General features: G+C 40.5%; 1 protein-coding gene across 6 annotated transcripts in view; it reads right to left on the minus strand.

Moving 5' to 3' along the window:
• Positions 1-8,820: 8,820 nt before the first annotated feature.
• The window catches only part of ADD3 (adducin 3), a 119,075-nt gene continuing 108,673 nt past the window's right edge, over positions 8,821-19,222 (minus strand). For 5 of the 6 annotated variants that reach the window (XM_070432315.1, XM_070432314.1, XM_070432317.1 and 2 more), the window contains exons 13-15: positions 14,527-14,650; positions 11,674-11,769; positions 8,821-11,070 (exon numbers count right to left, since the gene is read on the minus strand). In XM_070432315.1, the coding sequence (XP_070288416.1) occupies positions 10,778-11,070; positions 11,674-11,769; positions 14,527-14,650 (513 nt within the window). In that variant the 3' untranslated portion in view covers positions 8,821-10,777. The remainder of the gene's footprint in view (positions 11,071-11,673; positions 11,770-14,526; positions 14,651-19,222) is intronic. The other variant, XM_070432318.1, reaches the window with a different exon arrangement.

The raw sequence follows: 19,222 nt of genomic DNA on the forward strand, positions 1-19,222 counted from the left end.
CCCACGCTGGCTACAAGATACTTCCTAAGAGGCATTCTGGAAAGTTGACGTTCTTCACCCTTTCTGTCTTCATCAGGGTGGTTTTCAGTGCCCATATAGGCTGGAGCCCTGGCCAACAACAGCCCAGCTGCCCTCCTTTCCACCCCAGCTCTGCCTCTGACCACAGCACAGGCTCTGGAAACTTCCAACCCAAGGACATTCACTGCATGAGGACATGTGCTTGGTGAGATGAGATGCCAGCAATTCTCCAGGCATGAGCTCTCAGCAGAAAAGGCAGTGCTGACCAGAGATCCATCAGAAACATCTGTCTCCTAAGAGGAATGGAGCGGCCAATGTTGGGAAGTGGGGGTGGGAGAGGTACGAATTCACAGCCCCTGGCCGGTACACCTGGCACCCCAAAGAGCTGGTCCTGCCCTGGATTGGGTCCCATCTCCCAGCAGCAAGGAGGCCACCAGCTACTTCTGGAGGCAAGTGGCCATGTGACAATCAATGACTGGGAGGGCAGTATTGGGGCAAAATCTATATTTGGAAGAGGACGCCGAGTTGGGTGGGTGGTTCCCTGGCCTTATCAGGTCTCCGCAGTCCAGCATGGCACCAGGGCAGATGGGCTGTCTCATCTCCACCCTACTGGGCTTGGCTCAGTTCCCCTAAGAGGGAGGGCCTTGTTCTTACACACGCCTGTGCTCAAGGTCACCCTACTCCATTGACCCCACCCACTGGCCTCCATGTCACAGCCAGCTGCAATGGGAAGAGAAGTTGGCTGGCTTTCAGAGTCAGGGGTGAGGAGAGGCACTGCCTAGACTGTGCAAATACTGGCAATAGCGGGAGGCAGGAGACGTGCTTCTGAAGGAGAATTATCATCTGTTTGATTCCAAAGGATTTAGAAAGGAATTAAACAGCTTGGTTAGAGTTCATCAAACTTGGAGTATTTAACCCATTTCTCCCTGGCCGCCGCATGGCCATGGCTTAGACAGGTCAGGTAGCTAATGGTTGGGAATGCTCTCCATTTCTCTGAGGCAGGGTGATGGCACACTGGTGACTTCAGGCCAACAGGTATTTGCCATGCTCCTCTCACACTTACTAGCTACATGACCTTGGACAGTTATACATCTTCCTGGAGTCTCCTTTCTTCATCTTTAAAACTGAGAATAAGTTTTTTCTGAAATAATAGTGAATGTAAAATATAGGGCCTAGGACTTAGCAGGTGCTCCATAGCTGTTCCCTCCAAAAAATGACCTTCCTTTCATTTCTTATTGTCATACTCATGCTATAGAAAAATGGAGAGCTGGAAATCAAACTCAGGTCTCTATGACTCCAGGGCATAAGTTCTTAATTTACACAGTCCCTGTGTTCCCAGAGCTCACCATCTTGTAGGGGAAACAGATTATATATATATAAAATCAATAATGTTAACGTAAGAGGCTCAGTGTGATCCTAAAGTGCTACTGGAGTTTAGTTAAAGAAGGAAGTCATTTTGATTCAAGAAACATCCTCCATCAGTGGGGCCAGGTGGAGGATGCTTGGAGAGCTAGAAAGGCACCCGGGAGGGTGCAAGCTCTCTGCTGGGCATGTGGGTTAAGGGGGGTGGGGTGCTAAGAGGCTGTTTGCCAGGGAGTAGGAACAGGTGTTCTTTGGACAGCTGCTGGAGTAGAAGACGGAATGATTCACACAGATGATGATGACAGATCGGAGCTCCTACAGGTAAAGGCCCAAGGAAGCCATTCACTCTAGCAGGCTGAGGAGTGAATGGAGAGGTCATTATTTGGGCAAGTGTCAAGACAAAGCAGAGAGGTCTTCTGACTCAAGAGCAAAAGACTTTTTCCACAACCAGAGGGTTATGGAGGACGTATCAGGGAGCATCAAAGCTGTTTCTCTAATCTACAGTCACAGGCTCGTGTATTCCAGGAGGAGGAGGAGGGGGAAACACAGAGCACTCTCTCTGGTTCTCTTCTATCCAGTTAGTACTCTTGGGGAACATCTTATAGTGATTCCCAGTAGGCGGCCAGAGGCATCGCGAGAGCTCGTTTTTCTATGGTGAAACTATGCCTCAGCTAGAAAAAAATTAGTTTGCAAGAAACAGAAGGCCATCTTCATAACTAGTACTTGGGTAGCACTTGGCCCTTGTTCATTAGTCGTTTTGGTCCTCGTGTGAAATATTAGTAACGCATTCCTGCCGCCCTGTAGCACTCATGTGGCCGTGTCTCTTGTCACATGGGCTGCTTTTCTTGTGGAAGCCAGGTCCCTTCCTGTCTCTGTAGCATTCCTGTCCCCCAACGGCTGGGGTCACCTGACCCCCACACCTGGCTATGGTCTCCAGGACGGGTCCTGATGGGGCAGGAAGAACTAAGCTACCTCCAACTCCAGGCTCTGAAACTCACTCAACATCAAGCCTTCCTTGCAAGTCTCCAGGCCAGTCCCCACCTCGTGTCTTGGCCGCGAGCATTGAGCAGCATCGTGTCCCTCTGCTCTGATAACAGGATCCCCATCTGCCATTCTCTTTACATCGGAGTTCCTGTCCTGACCAGCTATTCTCAGGCCCCTGAAGCCTGAGGCCCTGCCCTGACCTTGCCATTGCCCCACAGGAAGTGGAGGAAGCGCTGCTCTCGAAGCTTAGCTTGGGGCTGGGGCGCCTGCACACGCCACCAGACTCGGCAGTCCTGCTTTCCTGCCCCGGATTCCTGCTCAGGACTTCCACTTCCCTGATAGACTACTTTACCAGATTGTGCTTTTGGTTGATTGCCACGTCTTCCAGATTCCATATTTCACCTGCTGGGCCGGCCGTCCTATGAGCTGCTTCAGCGCCAGCTCTTCCCCCAACGCCTGACTTTGCTCAGCGAGTGGGCAGAATTCCAGCGCCTGCCCCACCCAGCCTGCCCTGTTCCTCTGCACTGAATTGAGCCACGCTCAGCTCGACTTTAGCAAGTGCATGTGCGTGCTTCTTGCTTAATATTAACCTAAAGGTCAAGATGGAGACACAAGACCGTACCTACACAAAATTATTTCATATACATGGCTCTAAAATATAAAACTATTTATTTATTTTTAAACATCTTTATTGTTGAAAGTATCATATATGCCCCCCTGTCACCCATCGACCCCCTCTAGCCCCTTACCCCCTCACCCAAGGCCTTCACCATCCCATTGTGTAAAATTATTTAAAAGATATTTTGAAAATGAAACATCTTGCAATGGCCACACAATGTTTTCTAAAAGGCTTAACACATCCAAACATCCGGGTGTGTTGGGAGCCTCTCCCCTCTGCTCCCCACTGGGGACCAGCAGATAATACTTAGAATGCATTGTTGGTTGTCCTAAGAACCTCAGATGACCTTCATTTCAGTTGACAGAATTGAAGCCAACATACCCAAAAGAGAAAGCAGGTAGGAAGTAATGTTTAACCTTCACTTGTTAGTCAAGTAAACACCTTTGGAAGAGTATGCCCGTGCCTCCCAACAAATGAGCTGTATCTCATGTTCCCTCATAAAACTGTCAGGAGTCATCTATTCCGAAGTCAAAGTCTACCATACCAGCCACCCCTGAAAGCCAGCTCCCAGGGCATTACTCAACAGGAAAGGGGCGAGTTATAGAGCGCAACGACGACTTCCTCCATAGCTCTGCTCAGTGAGAGTCACCAGAAGCTACTGCTTTTGGAAAAGGCAACTCATTTAAGTCCTGGTTATGAAAGAAAATGCCATCTGTAATACCCCAACAATAAAAATAAAATTAAAAAATACCCCATGTTAAGTAAATAAGGACAGACACTAGTCTGGCAAATCACTGAAAAGAGTCTAGCAACACTGCAACTCCAGGTCCAGGCTGGGACTGTCACTACCAATGTGTGTGTGTGTGTGTGTTTCAAATGATCAGAAAGGTCATTTAAGTCAAGAGTACAAGTGGGAAATCCACAGAACAGTCTACTTCTTAGCGCCTGCATTTTATAAGCTTACCACTTCCTCATTTCCATCCCCAGCTATTAGGATATTTCAGCTTTGGGAAATCCAAGTGTTTTCTTGAAAAATCTCAAGTCTAAACTGGCTAGAACATTGTTTGGTTTAAAAAGTCCAATTACTTAACCCCAAACTTGGTCTTTTCACAGGGCTCACATATTCCTGGCTTTGTGAGAGAGAGTCTAATAAAGTAGACAATGAGGAAAATTCTCATCTTCAAGAGTTTGTACTACATATTTGTTCTTATTTGCCATTTCAAAAGCACATTTAAAAGTTTTAGAATTTCTTTTCTTAGAAATTTAATATTCTTCTGTGCAAATCCAAATTATATGAATAAAATCAATGCTGCTGATTTGAAGGTATGGAGTTTAGCAAGGAACCATTATTTTGTCTAGAGACAGGAGTTACCTGGACTGAAAATATGGGATTAAAAACACACACATTATGAGCTAGGTCAAGGCTGGCCCTGGAGGACAAAACCTAAAGTAGTTTGTGTAGGGGAAAAAAAAGCTAGCATAATCAACAACCTTCACCATTGCTTCAGTCAAGACTCACCCAACCAGAAATTACATAGGCCTTAAAAATGATTGTGGACCATATGTATATATATATACCCATCTATTTTTTCTGCTAAATAAAACATACTACTTTTCTTTTTTTTTGCTGTAGAGGGAGTATCAAAAAGTACTAGTATGTCATTTAAGGTATAAAAACAGCATCCTATATAATAATCCTATATAATAAAAGGCTAATATGCAAATAGAACAGCGGAACAACCGATCAACCGGTCACTATAACATGCGCTGACCACTAGGGGGTGCGTGCAGAACATGGTGGGCATCAGCCACGGCAGGATGGTGTAGCAGGTGAGTGGGGGCGCCAGACCAAGGTGGGGCACCAGTCGCTGTCATCAGGGCAAGCCTCTGGTGGTTACTGAAAATTCTTTGCTCCTGCATGTTGTGGTCCTGCCTGGCACTCGGACCTGTTGCTGGCACCGGCCCCATTCACACCCGCTGCCAGCACCAGCCCCGCTCGCACCCGCAGCCGGTGCCGGAGCCACCATTCACACCCGCTGCCAGCACCAGCCCCGCTCGCACCCGCAGCCGGTGCCGGAGCCACCATTCACACCCGCTGCCAGCACCAGCCCCGCTCGCACCCGCAGCCGGTGCCGGAGCCACCATTCACACCCGCTGCCAGCACCCGGCGCCAGTCCCGATCACTCAGCACTGTCAGTGGGTGTGAGCAGCGGCTGCCGGCCCTGATCACCCCTGAGGGCTTTTCCACCTTCCCCTGCTCCTGAGGGGTGATCAGAGCAGCAGCAGCGTGTGTGAGCAGGGCAGTGCAGTCAGTACCTGGGAGCTGCGGTGGTGGGAGTGGGGCTGCCAGCAGACAGGGGATCAGGGGCCGGGGTGGGAGCGGCAGGGCACGGAGGATGGGCCGAGACCAGCCCCTGTACCCACCACAGCCTCGTGGCCCACTGTTCCTTTCATGGTGCATGAATTTGTGCACCGGGCCCCTAGTTTAAAATATAGGTTGCAGCAGTAAAAAACTAAGCACCATGATTAAGTTGAGAAAATACATAAAAGACTTTCACAGAAATTTTAGGACCTGAAATTTTAGGAAAAGGAATTGTTGATAAGACTCAGGCTGATAAATAAGACAGATTTGCTTGGTCCTGCGATAGGTCTAATTATTCCCATAATAAAGTTCTAATCATTAATTTGCAGAGAACTTCAGAAAAGTATACTTATCTATTTATTTACTATATTGATCTATTCCTAGGTGGTGATAGTAGAAAAGCAGGGGATGCAACCTGAAGACCTTTGCTTGAACCCTAGTGTATGGCTCTGAGCTGTATGGTTAGGCAAACAACTTCCCTGGAGGGCAGATTCCTTCTAAGTCAGAACAAGACAACTAGGCTGTAAGGAACAAATAAAGTAATTTGGCCTCTATAAACTTTCTTCAACCTTACACTGTATGTAGCAATGCACAATCAGAATGAAGTTCTCAAGCCAAGCTCAGAGATATTTGAACGAAGTTCTCTCAATGAACTAAAACTAAATTTAGACCCAAGATTGCCCCCTACTGATCAGATCAGAAATAAAATCTCTTTGAAAACTACTGAATTCACAAATTATTTTTTCTATGAAAAGTTCTCAAATGCTTATTCTTGGTCTCATCTCCAGCATGTACACTAGGTTTTTCTCCAAGAAAGACTGTCTCCAAGTATAGTCACTTAAATAAAGGCTTAAGTAGATATGGTATATTTCTCCTCTTTAAAACTACTTATATGAACTAAACCATCCTTTCAAGTTTTTAAAATAACCCTTCCCTTAGAATGTCTCTCCCTGCCCCCAACATTGGAAATCAAAAAGGAAAAAAGAGGAAAAGATAAAGAGCTTCTACCCAAGTCTTTTGGCAACTTAAGCAAAGGTATAGGTGCCCTCATAGCTAAGATTTGGAAACAGCCTAAGTGCCCATCAGTAGATGAGTAGATTAGAAAACTGTGGTACACCTACACAATGGAATACTATGCTGCGGTAAAAAAGGAGTTCTTACCATTTGCAACAGCATGGATGGAGCTGGAGAGCATTATGCTAAGTGAAATAAGCCAGTCAGAGAAAGATAAATACCACATGATCTCACTCATTTGTGGAATATAATGAACAACATAAACTGAGGAACAAAAAACAGATCCAGAGACAGAGAAGCATCAATCAGACCATCAAACCTCAGAGGGAAGGTAGGGGAGGGTGGGGGTAAGGGGGAGAGATCAACCAAAGGACTTATATGCAGGCATATAGGCCTAACCAATAGATACAGACCACAGGTGGGTGAGGGCATGAGTGGGGGGGGAGGGGTGGGGGGGGTGGGGGGTAATGTGGGGATAAGGACACATATGTAATAACTTAATCAATTAAAAAAAAAGGCATAGGTGCCCTGCCTTCCGGTGTCATGCTGAAGAGTCAGGAGCTGGTTCTCACCCTGAAGGGTGACCTCACCCTGGGTCATTCCCACTCTCCAGGGATTCATTAATTTCTTCATTCTTGGGGCAACTTGTTGAAAAACAAAAAGTGTCTTCCGAATCAAAAGTTAATGTTTTGTCCCCAATGTATATCCCATAGCGTATATCAACACATGAAGTCACCAGAGTTGGACTTATGGTCCAAAATAAGGGGGCTGACTCTTCCTAAAAAAATCCCACAAAAATGTACCCTGGAGCCGCATAGGGTCTGGCACACAAATGGCACCAGTTATTTTAGAAACAGAAATCTCTACGGGTGAAATACTTGCACCTCGTTGTTTGTTTGTTTTTTAACAAGCCCTGGTCTCATTATCTACAAAATAGGGACATCCTCTACTTTGTTGAGATGTTGAAGGCTAATGAGGTCATACATGAAAAGCACTTAGCAACAAATGATAGATATTATCAATTATCACCTCAGTCAAAAAATGCCAAATATTTTAAAAGAGGCATTACATTGCCACTCAAAGGCATGAAAACTCTCCCGGAGTCATTTTTCTACCATGGTTTTTTTTTCTGAAACTACACCTCAAAAATGTTGTTTTCCTAGATTTCAGAGTCCCTGCTAGTGGTATTGGTGTTGGTGAAACGGGACAACAAAGTTGAAAACAATCAAGTGAGGGAAATGATAAGCAATGAAGGGAATGTCTTCTATTCCAAGTTCTGGGTATTTCACAATAAACATGGTGGCGTCTGCAGACTAATAAAAGGGAAGTTAAGTGCGAGGACCAGAAACACACTGGATTGTTAGGTCTATTGCACCCTCTAGTGGCCACAAAGAAGACTTCTTTTTAAAAACCTGTTCTAGCCAAGATTACAATTTAGGTTATGTATATTTTTTGTTTTCTATGTCAAGAAAAAAGAGCTAATGTTAAGAGAAACCAATGCGATCACAATTTGATCCATTCAGTTCTCTTTATTCCCTGATGAATGCAAATAATAATCAACAGAGGAAAAGGCATGAAGGCAATATCACCCTTCATGCTGTTGACTCTCAAGTGAATACTGCAGACAATTGTCTTTGTTGCTTTATGGAAGGGATTTTTGAAATGAGCATCTTTCTAAAACAGCAATTTTTCACCACAGGGCTATTTACAAGCCAAGGTAATAATTAAATATGCCCAAGAACTATGAATCTATTCTTCTCTGCTTATACCCTTCATTTTTATAATGGGTAATTATAGTAAAAACTTCAATTAACCAGAACCCTCAATTCACATGATTTCCCCTCTTGCCCTCTATTTTTAAAAGAAAGTTGAAAAAATCACAAGAAATCATTCATGTGAGGGATTTAGTTTGAAAATTTCTAGGGTGGATTATGCTATGTTAAGAAGGAAAAAAAAAACCCTGTTATATTGGCAATACATATATAACTGAACAAGAGCTGGAATTTAAAAAATATATTTTTTTGATGTGGTGGAATTGTAACCTATTTTCTATTCTTTCTGCTATTTTCTTTATTGTTACATAAAAATCAAAGACAAGGGTAATGTATATAAACTCAGCATGTATTTTATAATATTTTCTATTTTACATCCATAGATCTGAAGAGCAGAATTAAGACTGAGAATGCTCAATCCTTCAAAGATCTTTAGATCTCAGAGATATAGTTAAGGTCACCATACTCTATCAAGACAAAAAATAGGTCACTTGTCTTTCAATATGAGCTAAAACAAGAAGGGCTTTATATAGTTAATTTTAAACTAATCTGAAAATAAATTTACCAGGACATCCCCTATTTAAAAGCACCAATCTTATTCAAAATCTCACTGCAGTATAAAACTCAGTCCACAAAGTAATTCAGGCTAAGTAATCACCCCGAGTTGAAAGCTCATGACACCAAATCCATCTATTTAAAATACTGTTTATTTGTGATTTCACATTAATTAGCATTACATCTAAGAGCAATATCAGATATCATTTATACATTTTCCACAGGACACAGAAATTCATTGGCTCATTCTTTATGCCAAAGCAAGTAAATAGAGGCATTAGCAAAAGGTGCAAATAGTTCACTGTTGTAGTTTAAAAAATATTAATGCACACTGCATTCATTTAAGATATATATATATTTAAAAAGTTATGGAAAAGCATAGTTCACAGGTTACTGTTTCTACATTACATTGTAATACAACATAAATGATGTAGAACATAAAAAAAACCCCTCAAATACAGAATTAAACTGAAAGTATGCACTAAGAGATTAAAACACTGATTCCAGTAGTTGGTGAGATTTAGAATGAAATTTTCAGCTCTGTTTCAACTCTGCATCATCATACACACACAGTCAAACAGAACCAGCCCAGAACACACAGTTAACAACGTAATGTTTTCATGCCAACTCATCCTCCAGAAACACTTTGGATTATTTTCACCCACTGATCACTTTGGATCATTGATTTTACATTGATTTGTGACATCACTTGGGTGAAGGGGGGAAAACTATATTAATCCTAGGTTTAATTTTTTATTTACATTAGAAAGAAAGTTAACTGAAAAGATAAAAACATTTGTAAAAATTAAGAAGTGGTAGTTTTATCACTAGGGGAGGGAGGTTAGACCTACTGACTTTTCCTAGTGCTGCCTTCTAACGATACATCAGTTGCAAGGATATGACCCTTTATAACTGAACTACCAACCAAGAAATACAATGATTTTGGTAGAGAAGCAGAATTTTAGAAATTTGGGACTGGTTTCGAATAAATTACACTTCAAATCCTATCGTGACTATGAGTCATTATCAAACTAGAATTCTTCTATTCATGACACCTCCTGTGTTCCCTCCATTCTCTCTTCACTTTCTCATTCTTTTCCTTTTCCTTTGGTTACCATATGAGAGCTTCTTCATTCATTAGCAATACTAAGAGAAAAATACATTGTAAGGTTCAAATATGAATCTAGTTATACCTTAAATCCTCTAATCATGTTTGATACCAAGTCCCTGGATTCTTGAGTTATATTTAGTACCAAGCAGCCTCAAATCTGCTCTGTTGTTAAATGATTGGCTAATTTGCTTATGACATTTTTATACTGAATGGTATACAAACATCTCAACATACAAAAATCATTTTTGCCAGAGTTAAACTAAATAACCCATGGTAAGTGTACAAAATCCCCTTTGTTGAAAAATAAGGGGCTTTCTAAATGAATAAAAAAGGACGTTCTCAAAAATTATATTTTACTAAAATGACCTTTTTTGGCAAACAAAGTTACTTCAGGTGAGGAAATTTTATACTATGAATAAAATTCCAAATGAATCTTTTCTTATATATTTTTTTAAAAAAGTATGTGCCAGTGTATAATAATGCTATAGATTCTTATCTTAGAAGCTTTTTAAAGCATTCTATTAATGCCCATTGAAACAATGGGAACCAAAAAGGTACAGTCAATAATAAATGATAAAAAATTATAATCTGATTACCAAGTAAAGCAGGTGTAGAGAAATAAAAATTCTCTCCCCTGTTCACTGGTAATTTCTTTCCAACAGATACAGAGAAGGCCTGAAGTAATTCAGACAGATATCTGTTTGTGGTGAATTATAACACTTCATGAAGGTAGAGCTAATCAAAACTAGCAATTTTTTAAAAATTCAAAGCCTTTTTTGACATATAAAATGAGAGATGAATTTGAAAGCTTTTCTTCATAATATGTTTTTCTTTTAGTAAAACCCCTTTCCAGTTCTCAGAGTCCAGTTTGCTACACACCCCCAATCTGATCTACCACTGCATATTAATGATCAACTTAAATGTGGTATTTAAATGTGCAACGTCACATTGTAATAATAATTATTATAAAAAGACTTCCTTTAGGCTACGACTTTCTCCTTTTTTTTGTTCTTTTTCAGAAAAGAAGGAGTACGGAATTTCTTCTTTTTCTTGGATGGTGATTTGGAAGGCGAGCCTTCAGGTGACAGGACTTCTTCAATTTTCTCAGGAGACTTAATGGTAATCTCGATGTTTTCTATGGTTGTGCTTGTGGTTAACCTGCTTACTTGCTTAGCAAGCTCATCCTCAACATCATGCATGTCATCCTTGCCGTTCACTACCATGACAGGCACTTCCATGGAGATGAAGCTCTTGGAAAATAGCTCATGGTTTTCTACAAAAGGGGAGGGTTTTGGGGTTATTTTATATAGTTAACATCCTTGCAAAACTGAAATGTTTTAGCAATGTACTAAGTCATTATTTAATTCCAATAAGGATAGATCATTATTTTAATGGACTATGCCAGTAGACCTACTAGCTTGAGGAAAATTTTCTTACATAGTATAAAGGGGAAAGTTGTTAGACCAAAAACGAAGGCTAGTTAAGTCCAGTCTGATGACTTGACAGTTTCACTATAAATCAAGTCAATATAAATGAGGAAGACAACATATATTTTTCTTTAATTTTGGGGTTGTTTGGGAATAAAAATTGAAAAGGTTTCATGTTTCTGATTGGAAGACATATGATAAACCAATTTTAATTTCACAAATTCTTAAGAATTATGAGTTACCAAAATGCAAAATAAGGTAAGTCAATATAAATTCTGAAAAAAAGTAGCACCCCATTTACTAAAAAATATAACATAATTGGGAGCTTTAAGTAAAATCTATGGCAAACTTACTGCAATCAGGTGTTCAACTTCCTTACAGAGACTCAAATGACAGAGGAAGCTTTTTAGATTAACTCAGTGAATGCTATGGGAAATTACATTGAATACCTTCTAATTTTTCAGGGATATTTTGCGGTGACTGAGTTTGAGACTGAATTTGTGAAACACATGAAGCGTCATCTGAGAGTAATTCCTGCTCAGCATCTGTTGGATAAGAGTTTAGTTAAAAGCCATGCAAAACAAAGAAGCATAAGATTTCAGGGAGGTTAGTGCATAAGTCGAATGCCTGCATACACAGAGATGAGAAACTCGTCAGCAATGAGCTGCGCATGCTAACGGTTACCCCATACCTCAATAATTGTGCATTAGGAGGAAGTTAATGTGTTAGAATTTCTGGCTGTGAATAGTAATTTTACATACATGCTTACCAAGGAAGCATGGCTACTGGCAGCCCAGGCAAATAATACGTATGCAATTAGCCTTTTCTAGGGTGTTAGGAAACTAAAATATACTGAGCAGCCAGATGAAAAGAATTATGAGGCCTCACCAATGATGTTACGTTAATGAGGCAGAATGCTTCACTGAATTTTTGAACAATATCCAATTAGTGATTCCTGTCAGAGCAATATTAGTGAGCTAATTCAGAAGGTCATAATGAATGTGGAAGAAACCATAAAGTTATAAATAAAGGTGATGGCTCTAGAGCAGTGATGGCGAACCTTTTGAGCTCAGCGTGTCAGCATTTTGAAAAACCCTAACTTAATTCTGGTGCCGTGTCACATATAGACATTTTTTATATTTGCAACCATAGTAAAACAAAGACTTATATTTTCGATATTTATTTTATATTTAAATGCCATTTAACAAAGAAAGATCAACCAAAAAAATGAGTGTTATAGGTTCGCCATCACTGCTCTAGAGTGTAATATTTGTTACCTGGCATCTTTAGGCTTTCAAAAAATAAGAGATTAAAGAGGGACATTTTACAAAATACAGAAACAGAGAAAGTTCTCATCTTTATGTTAGAACAAACGAATTCAATAATACCACTTAGAACATTTATATAATTACACTAGAGGCCCGGTGCACAAAAATTTGTGCACTCGGGGAGGGGGTCCCTCAGCCCGGCCTGTGCCCTCTCCCAGTCTTGGACCCCTCGGGGGATGACCACCTGCTGGCTTAGGCCTGCTCCCTGGGGCATTGGGCCTAAGCTGACAATCAGACATCCCTCTGGCAGCCAGGGAGCCCTCGGGGGATATCCACTTGCCAGTGGGGAGCAGGCCTAAGCTGCAGTCTGACATTCTTAGTGCTGCTGAGGAGGCGGGAGAGGCTCCCACCACTACTGCTGTACTGGCAGCCGGCAGCCTGGCTTGTGGCTGAGCAGAGCTCCCCCTATGGGAGCGCAATGACCACCAGGGGGCAGCTCCTGCATTCAGTGTGTGTCATAGTGACCAGTTATTCCGAGTCGTTCTGCTGTTAGGGTCAGTTTGCATATTACCCTTTTATTATATAGGATAGAGGCCTGGTGCATGGGTGGGGGCCGGCTGGTTTGCCCTGAAGGGTGTCCTGGATCAGGGTGGGGGTCCTGCAGGGGTGCCTGGCCAGCCTGGGTGAGGGGCTGATGGCTGTTTGCAGGCTGGTCAAGACCCCCGAGTGGGGACCCTCACCCCATGAAGATTTGGCCAACCTGGGTGAGGGGCTGATGGCTGTTTTCAGGCTGGCCAAGCCCCCCGGCGACAGAAGCTCCCAGCCTCTCCTTTTTTTCTTTTTCTTATTCTGGGATTTATTTACCTTCTATAATTGAAACTTTGTTGCCTTCAGTGGAGCTCAGAGCCGGCCTCAGCAGGCGGGAAGCTTGGCTTCCTCCATCACTGGAGCAACCAAGCCTCCGGCTTGCTCCAGCTCCGTGGCTGCCGGCCACCATCTTGGTTAGGTTAATATGCATATAGTCGCTCTGATTGGCTGGTGGGCATGGCTTAAGGCGTAGTGAAGGTATGGTCAATTTGCATGTTTGTCTTTTATTAGATTAGATTAATGAGTCAGGATGACTCCCTTTTGTGACAAAGATACTAATACAATGATAAAACTTCCTTAGTTCTTCCTACTTGATACCTAACATGGACAAAAATTCTTTAACTACTGGTTCTGTTTTGCTTTGGGTGAAATTTTAACTGTATATTGTAGATGCTCTAAAGCATAGGCTCACACCCTCTTTTGAGATCACAGACTTCTTGTCCCCCACCTTAAACCCCTTTCCCCAAATATTATACACAATTAAGCATATATTTTTAAGACTGCTCATGTACTGTTTGAAGTTTATCCACCCAAGACTGAGAACCCCTGGTTTAAAAAAATCTCTTATTCTTGAGAAAATGGGACCTTGTATTCTAGCTGGGTGTTTTCATTAGCAATTCTAAAATATAATCCTTACTTAGGATTCTGAACTCAGAACTCAACCTAGAGTGCCCATGAGCTTAAGAAAAGTCCCATCAGAACCCTAGCTTTATATTTTGATTTTGAAATTATGATATTAGCACCTTGAGATACCTAGGAACAATAGAGATTTTATAAAGCATTAAAGCCACATACTTATAAATCTATAATTATATCAAAGTTGAAAGTTTTTAAAAAGTCACAATCTCTGAAATGTTCAAATCTATTAACATATCTACATTTACTTTAGCTAGAAATTCTTTACTTATCTGGGGATTTCACTTTACTTTAGACTTTTTACTACTAATCATATTATTTTCTGAGGAAAACAGTTTTTACTACATGTTAACATACATGGTCCATGGCAGCTCTTTAAAGTTCAGCCTCATTTATACTCAGGACTGGGAGAGATGACAGAATAATCGATTGTGAAAGAAATATTTCAAAAAACATTGACTGCCATCCAACTCAAGATGCTTCATTGTTAATAGTATGGTTATCCTAGGCTTAATTTAAAAATGAACTAACCTTCCAGGCCTTGCTGTTTACGTTCGATTGTCTTCTTATATTCTTCAAGTTCTCCTTCTGTGAGATGGCTGAAGGGGTTGGGAGGAGCTGGTGGGCCAAGATCATCATCTTCGAATTGCATGGTCTTGCAAAGAAAAACGTCAACACATTACCAAGAGTTTTACTTACATCTATATACTGATTTACGTATATATACACAACTTCACACACACATACATACACATATATAAATGTATGTAATGTTTGTGACACCTTATAACAATCATAAGAAATGATAGAGCAAGATTCTTTTTAAAAATATTCGTGTGAAGAAAATCACTTCATATATAGATATTCACTTGTCAGACAGTCTGTAATTTTGTTCCCTGCCCAAGGTGCAATGCTAGGGACTACATAGGGTTCCAATTTAAAGCAAAATCCAACTGCAAAGGAATGAGGAGATCTTGTGAGCCCCACAGCTCCATGTTGTAATCTATATCACTTTAAGAAACTTACCAATCATCAAAATGTCCATACTACCCAAAACAATCTATAAATTCAATGCACTTCCCATTAAAATATCAACAGCATATTTCACAGATCTAGAACGAACTCTCCAAAAATTCATCTGGAATAAAAAAAGACCCCGAATAGCTGCAGCAATCCTGAGAAAGAACAAAGTAGGTGGGATCTCAATACCAGATATCAAGCTGTATTACAAAGCCACTGTTCTCAAAACTGCCTGGTACTGGCACAAGAACAGACATATAGATCAATGGACTAGAATAGAGAGCCCAGAAATTGGCCCAAACCAATATGCTCAATTAATATTTGACAAAGGAGGCAAGAACATACAATGGAGTCAAGATAGTCTCTTCAATAAATGGTGTTGGGAAAATTGGACAGATACATGCAAGAAAATGAAACTAGACCACCAACTTACACCATACACAAAAATAAACTCAAAATGGATAAAGAACTTAAATGTACGACGGGAAACCATAAAAATTCTAGAATACAAAGGCAACAAAATCTCAGACATATGCTGAAGCAATTTCTTCACGAATACAGTTCCTAGGGCACTTGAAACTAAAGAGAAAATGAACAAATGGGACTTCATCAAAATAAAAAGCTTCTGCACAGCAAAAGAAACCATCAACAAAACAACAAGAAAGCCCACTGTGTGGGAAAACATATTTGCCAATGTCATATCTGATAAGGGCCTAATCTCCAAAATTTATAGGGAACTCATACAACTTAACAAAAGGAAGATAAACAATCCAATCAAAAAATGGGCAAAGGATCTAAATAGACACCTTTCAAAAGAGGACATTCAGAAAGCCAAGAGACATATGAAAACATGCTCAAAGTCACTAATCATCCGAGAGATGCAAATCAAAACAATGAGGTACCATCTCACACCTGTCAGAATGGCTATCATCAACAAATCAACAAACGACAAGTGCTGGAGAGGATGTGGAGAAAAAGGAACACTCGTGCACTGCTGGTGGGAATGCAGACTGGTGCAGCCACTATGGAAGACAGTATGGAGTTTCCTCAAAAAACTAAAAATGGAACTCCCATTTGACCCTGTGATTCCACTTCTAGGAATATATCCCAAGAAACCAGAAACACCAATCAGAAAGGATATAAGCACCCTTATGTTCATAGCAGCACAATTCACCATAGCTAAGATCTGGAAACAGCCTAAGTGCCCATCAGTAGATGAATGGATTAGAAAACTGTGGTACATCTACACGATGGAATACTATGCTGCTGTAAAAAAGAAGAAATTCTTACCATTTGCAACAGCATGGATGGAACTGGAGAGCATTATGCTAAGTGAAATAAGCCAGTCAATGAAGGAAAAATACCACATGATCTCACTCATTTATGGATAATAAAGACCATTATAAACTTATGAACAAAAATAGATACAGAGGCAGAGCTGCCTCGAACAGACTGTCAAACTGCAGCAGGAAGGCCGGGGAGGGTAGGGGGGCAGAAGAGGGTGGTAAGAGATCAACCGAAGGACTTATATGCATACATATAAGCATAACCAATGGACATAAGACACTGGGGGGGTAGGGGAGGCCAGGGGATTGTCAAGGGTGGGGGGAAAAAGGAGACATATGTAATACCCTTTGTAATACTTTAAGCAATTAAAAAAAATATATTTTAAAAAAATAAATAAAATGTAGTAGCTTAAAACAAAACAAAAAGACATAATATGTATTTCTTATTTTGTTGTAGCTCATGATAAAAGATTAGAAAAACTGGCAAAAAAAAAGAAACTTACCAGGAAAAACATCATTATAAGTCTCAGGAGTCTTTTCATATGCTTGCTTTCTATTCTGTACTGTCAGTCTCTTCGTTTCTTAGAGACAGAGTTTTTCTATTACCAATCCCTGGTATAGAGTAGTTTCTACATAAACTTTTGTTAATGTCTAGATTAATAAATAGTTCTTACCAAAAAAAAAAAGAAAAAAAGAAAAAAAGAAAAGAAATGATAGAGCAACATGCTTTATTTAAAATACTCATATCAGATTAGTGCTTTTAGACTACTGATCCAATGGACTAAAATTGCCAGTGATGTTTCCTCAATAAGCCTATATAGGTCAATTTAAAAAAATAAATAAAACTAAGCTTAAGTTCTAATAAGCTTCACATAACTACAAAGTATCTTAAAAACCAAGAATTGCTGCATTTCAGAAAGCCTTTGTAAAAAAGTATTAAATGAAATGGTACCAAAAGAACTTCTTTAAATTTCCTATGAAAATAAACTTGTCTTTGCTCTAGGAAAGGAATTAATGAGATTTTTACCTGGCAGATTGAACCCATGAATTTTTCTCATGCATTTAAAAAATATATTTTTATTGATTTTTAGAGAGACAAAGGGAGAGGGAGAGAGAGAAACATCCATGTGAGAGCTAAACATCAATCAGCTGCCTCCTGCACCCTCCCTACCAGGGATCAAGCCTGCAACCTGGGCATGTGTCTTAACCAGGAATTGAACCAACATTTCAGTGCAAAGGATGATGTTTAACCCACTGAACAACACCAGCCAGGGTGAACTCATGCATTTTTTAAAAATCCTTCCCAAAACTCCACTAAAATGACTAAAGGAACAACAACAAACATGGTATAAACTTTTAAGGAGAAAAGAATGAGAGAGAAGACAACAGAGGATGAGAAATGCTAACACATTTTTGGAAACTGGAAAGAAAGCAGGTGGAAGAGTGGATAGCAGAGCTGAGAAAGTAGAGCCTAAGCCCGGCAAAGAAGGATGAAAATAAGAAGCATGCTCATTTGCCCTGTAGAAAAGCTCAGAAACTAGAGGCATCAGGTACCACAGAAGGTGGTGGGGAAGAAAAGTGAAAAATGGGACAAATTAAAAGCCTGAATAAGGAGCAGATTCTCAGGTCTCCTTTCCTAATTCATACACGAAGCATTTACCTCTCACCCCTCTCTGCAGAAGATCAGAGGCTTAGACTTAAGAACAACTGATTAGGGAACACAAAGCACAGCTGAGGACTCCCAGAATGCTGGTGGGAGACTGGCAGGAGACTAAAGAATTCTCCAAATAAATCAGTGGCCCCAGATAAAAGGACAGACATTAACATTTGGGAATTTCCCAGAAAAACAACCTGGTCCACGTCCAATCATCCTGCAGTGAAGCTCACCCATCCCCACGCTCTGCACACACCAGAGCTTCTGACTGGCTCTCAGTGCCTCATTCTTAAGAATAAACAGACTACCACAGATTGCTAGACACTTGAGGAAAGCTTCAAGAGAGGGAGACCAGGACAAACAAGAAAAGAGAACTCAGAAGAAACAAAGAAAATAAGGGCAGTTGAAGAAAATTTAAAATTGATTCCCTAGAGCAACGAGAGAATATACTGTAACCATAAAAGAACAGGATGTTATTTAAAAAACAAAAAGAAAAAAAAGAAACATTCAGGAAATAAGAAGTCTAAAAAATTTAAAAAAACAACAACAAAAAACAGAAATTTAAATAGAAGGGTTAGAAAACAAAGTCCAAAGCAAACCTCCTAGAAAGTAGGATAAAAAGATGGCAAGTAGGAAAAAAAAATCAGAGGCTCAGTAAAAGAGGTTCAACTAACAGTGCATACTGACAGAAAAAGAAAGAAGTAGGAGGGAAAAAACTATTGAAGAAATATTTAAAAAAGGTCCCAGAATGGAAGGATATGACTCTGCAGATTGAAAGGGTTACTAAATGCTAAGAGCAACAACTAAAATGAAATCTACTACAAAGCATACCATCATAAAATTTCAGAAAAGCACTGATGTAAAATAGGTCCAAAAGAAAAAAAAAAGCAACTACACAAAGGTACATGAAATCACAATACTCTCCTACTTCTCAACAATAACATGGAATTAGGGGACAACAGATACTTTTCATATTTGGGGGGAAAGTTATTTCTACACTAAAGTTCTATATCCATGAAGATAGAATACAGGATTTCAGATAGTTACTGCTTATGTATCCTTTTTCAGGAAGCTATGACAGGATGCGCTCAGTGATAAAGGAGTATATCAAGAAAGCTGAAGACACATGATGCACGAAACGGGACACAGGCGAGGTGCACAGGAATCCTCATGATGAGCTGTGCAGCTGGCCTGAAGAGCCATCAGTTCAGATCTGGACCAGATGACAGGTTTGGAACTGAGAGATTACCTGTTACCTTTGACTCCA

Source organism: Myotis yumanensis, unplaced genomic scaffold, assembly GCF_028538775.1.
Source record: "Myotis yumanensis isolate MYYU_CA2020_CCGP unplaced genomic scaffold, mMyoYum1.0.hap1 SCAF_13, whole genome shotgun sequence".
In the NCBI taxonomy this organism is placed as follows: domain Eukaryota; kingdom Metazoa; phylum Chordata; class Mammalia; order Chiroptera; family Vespertilionidae; genus Myotis; species Myotis yumanensis.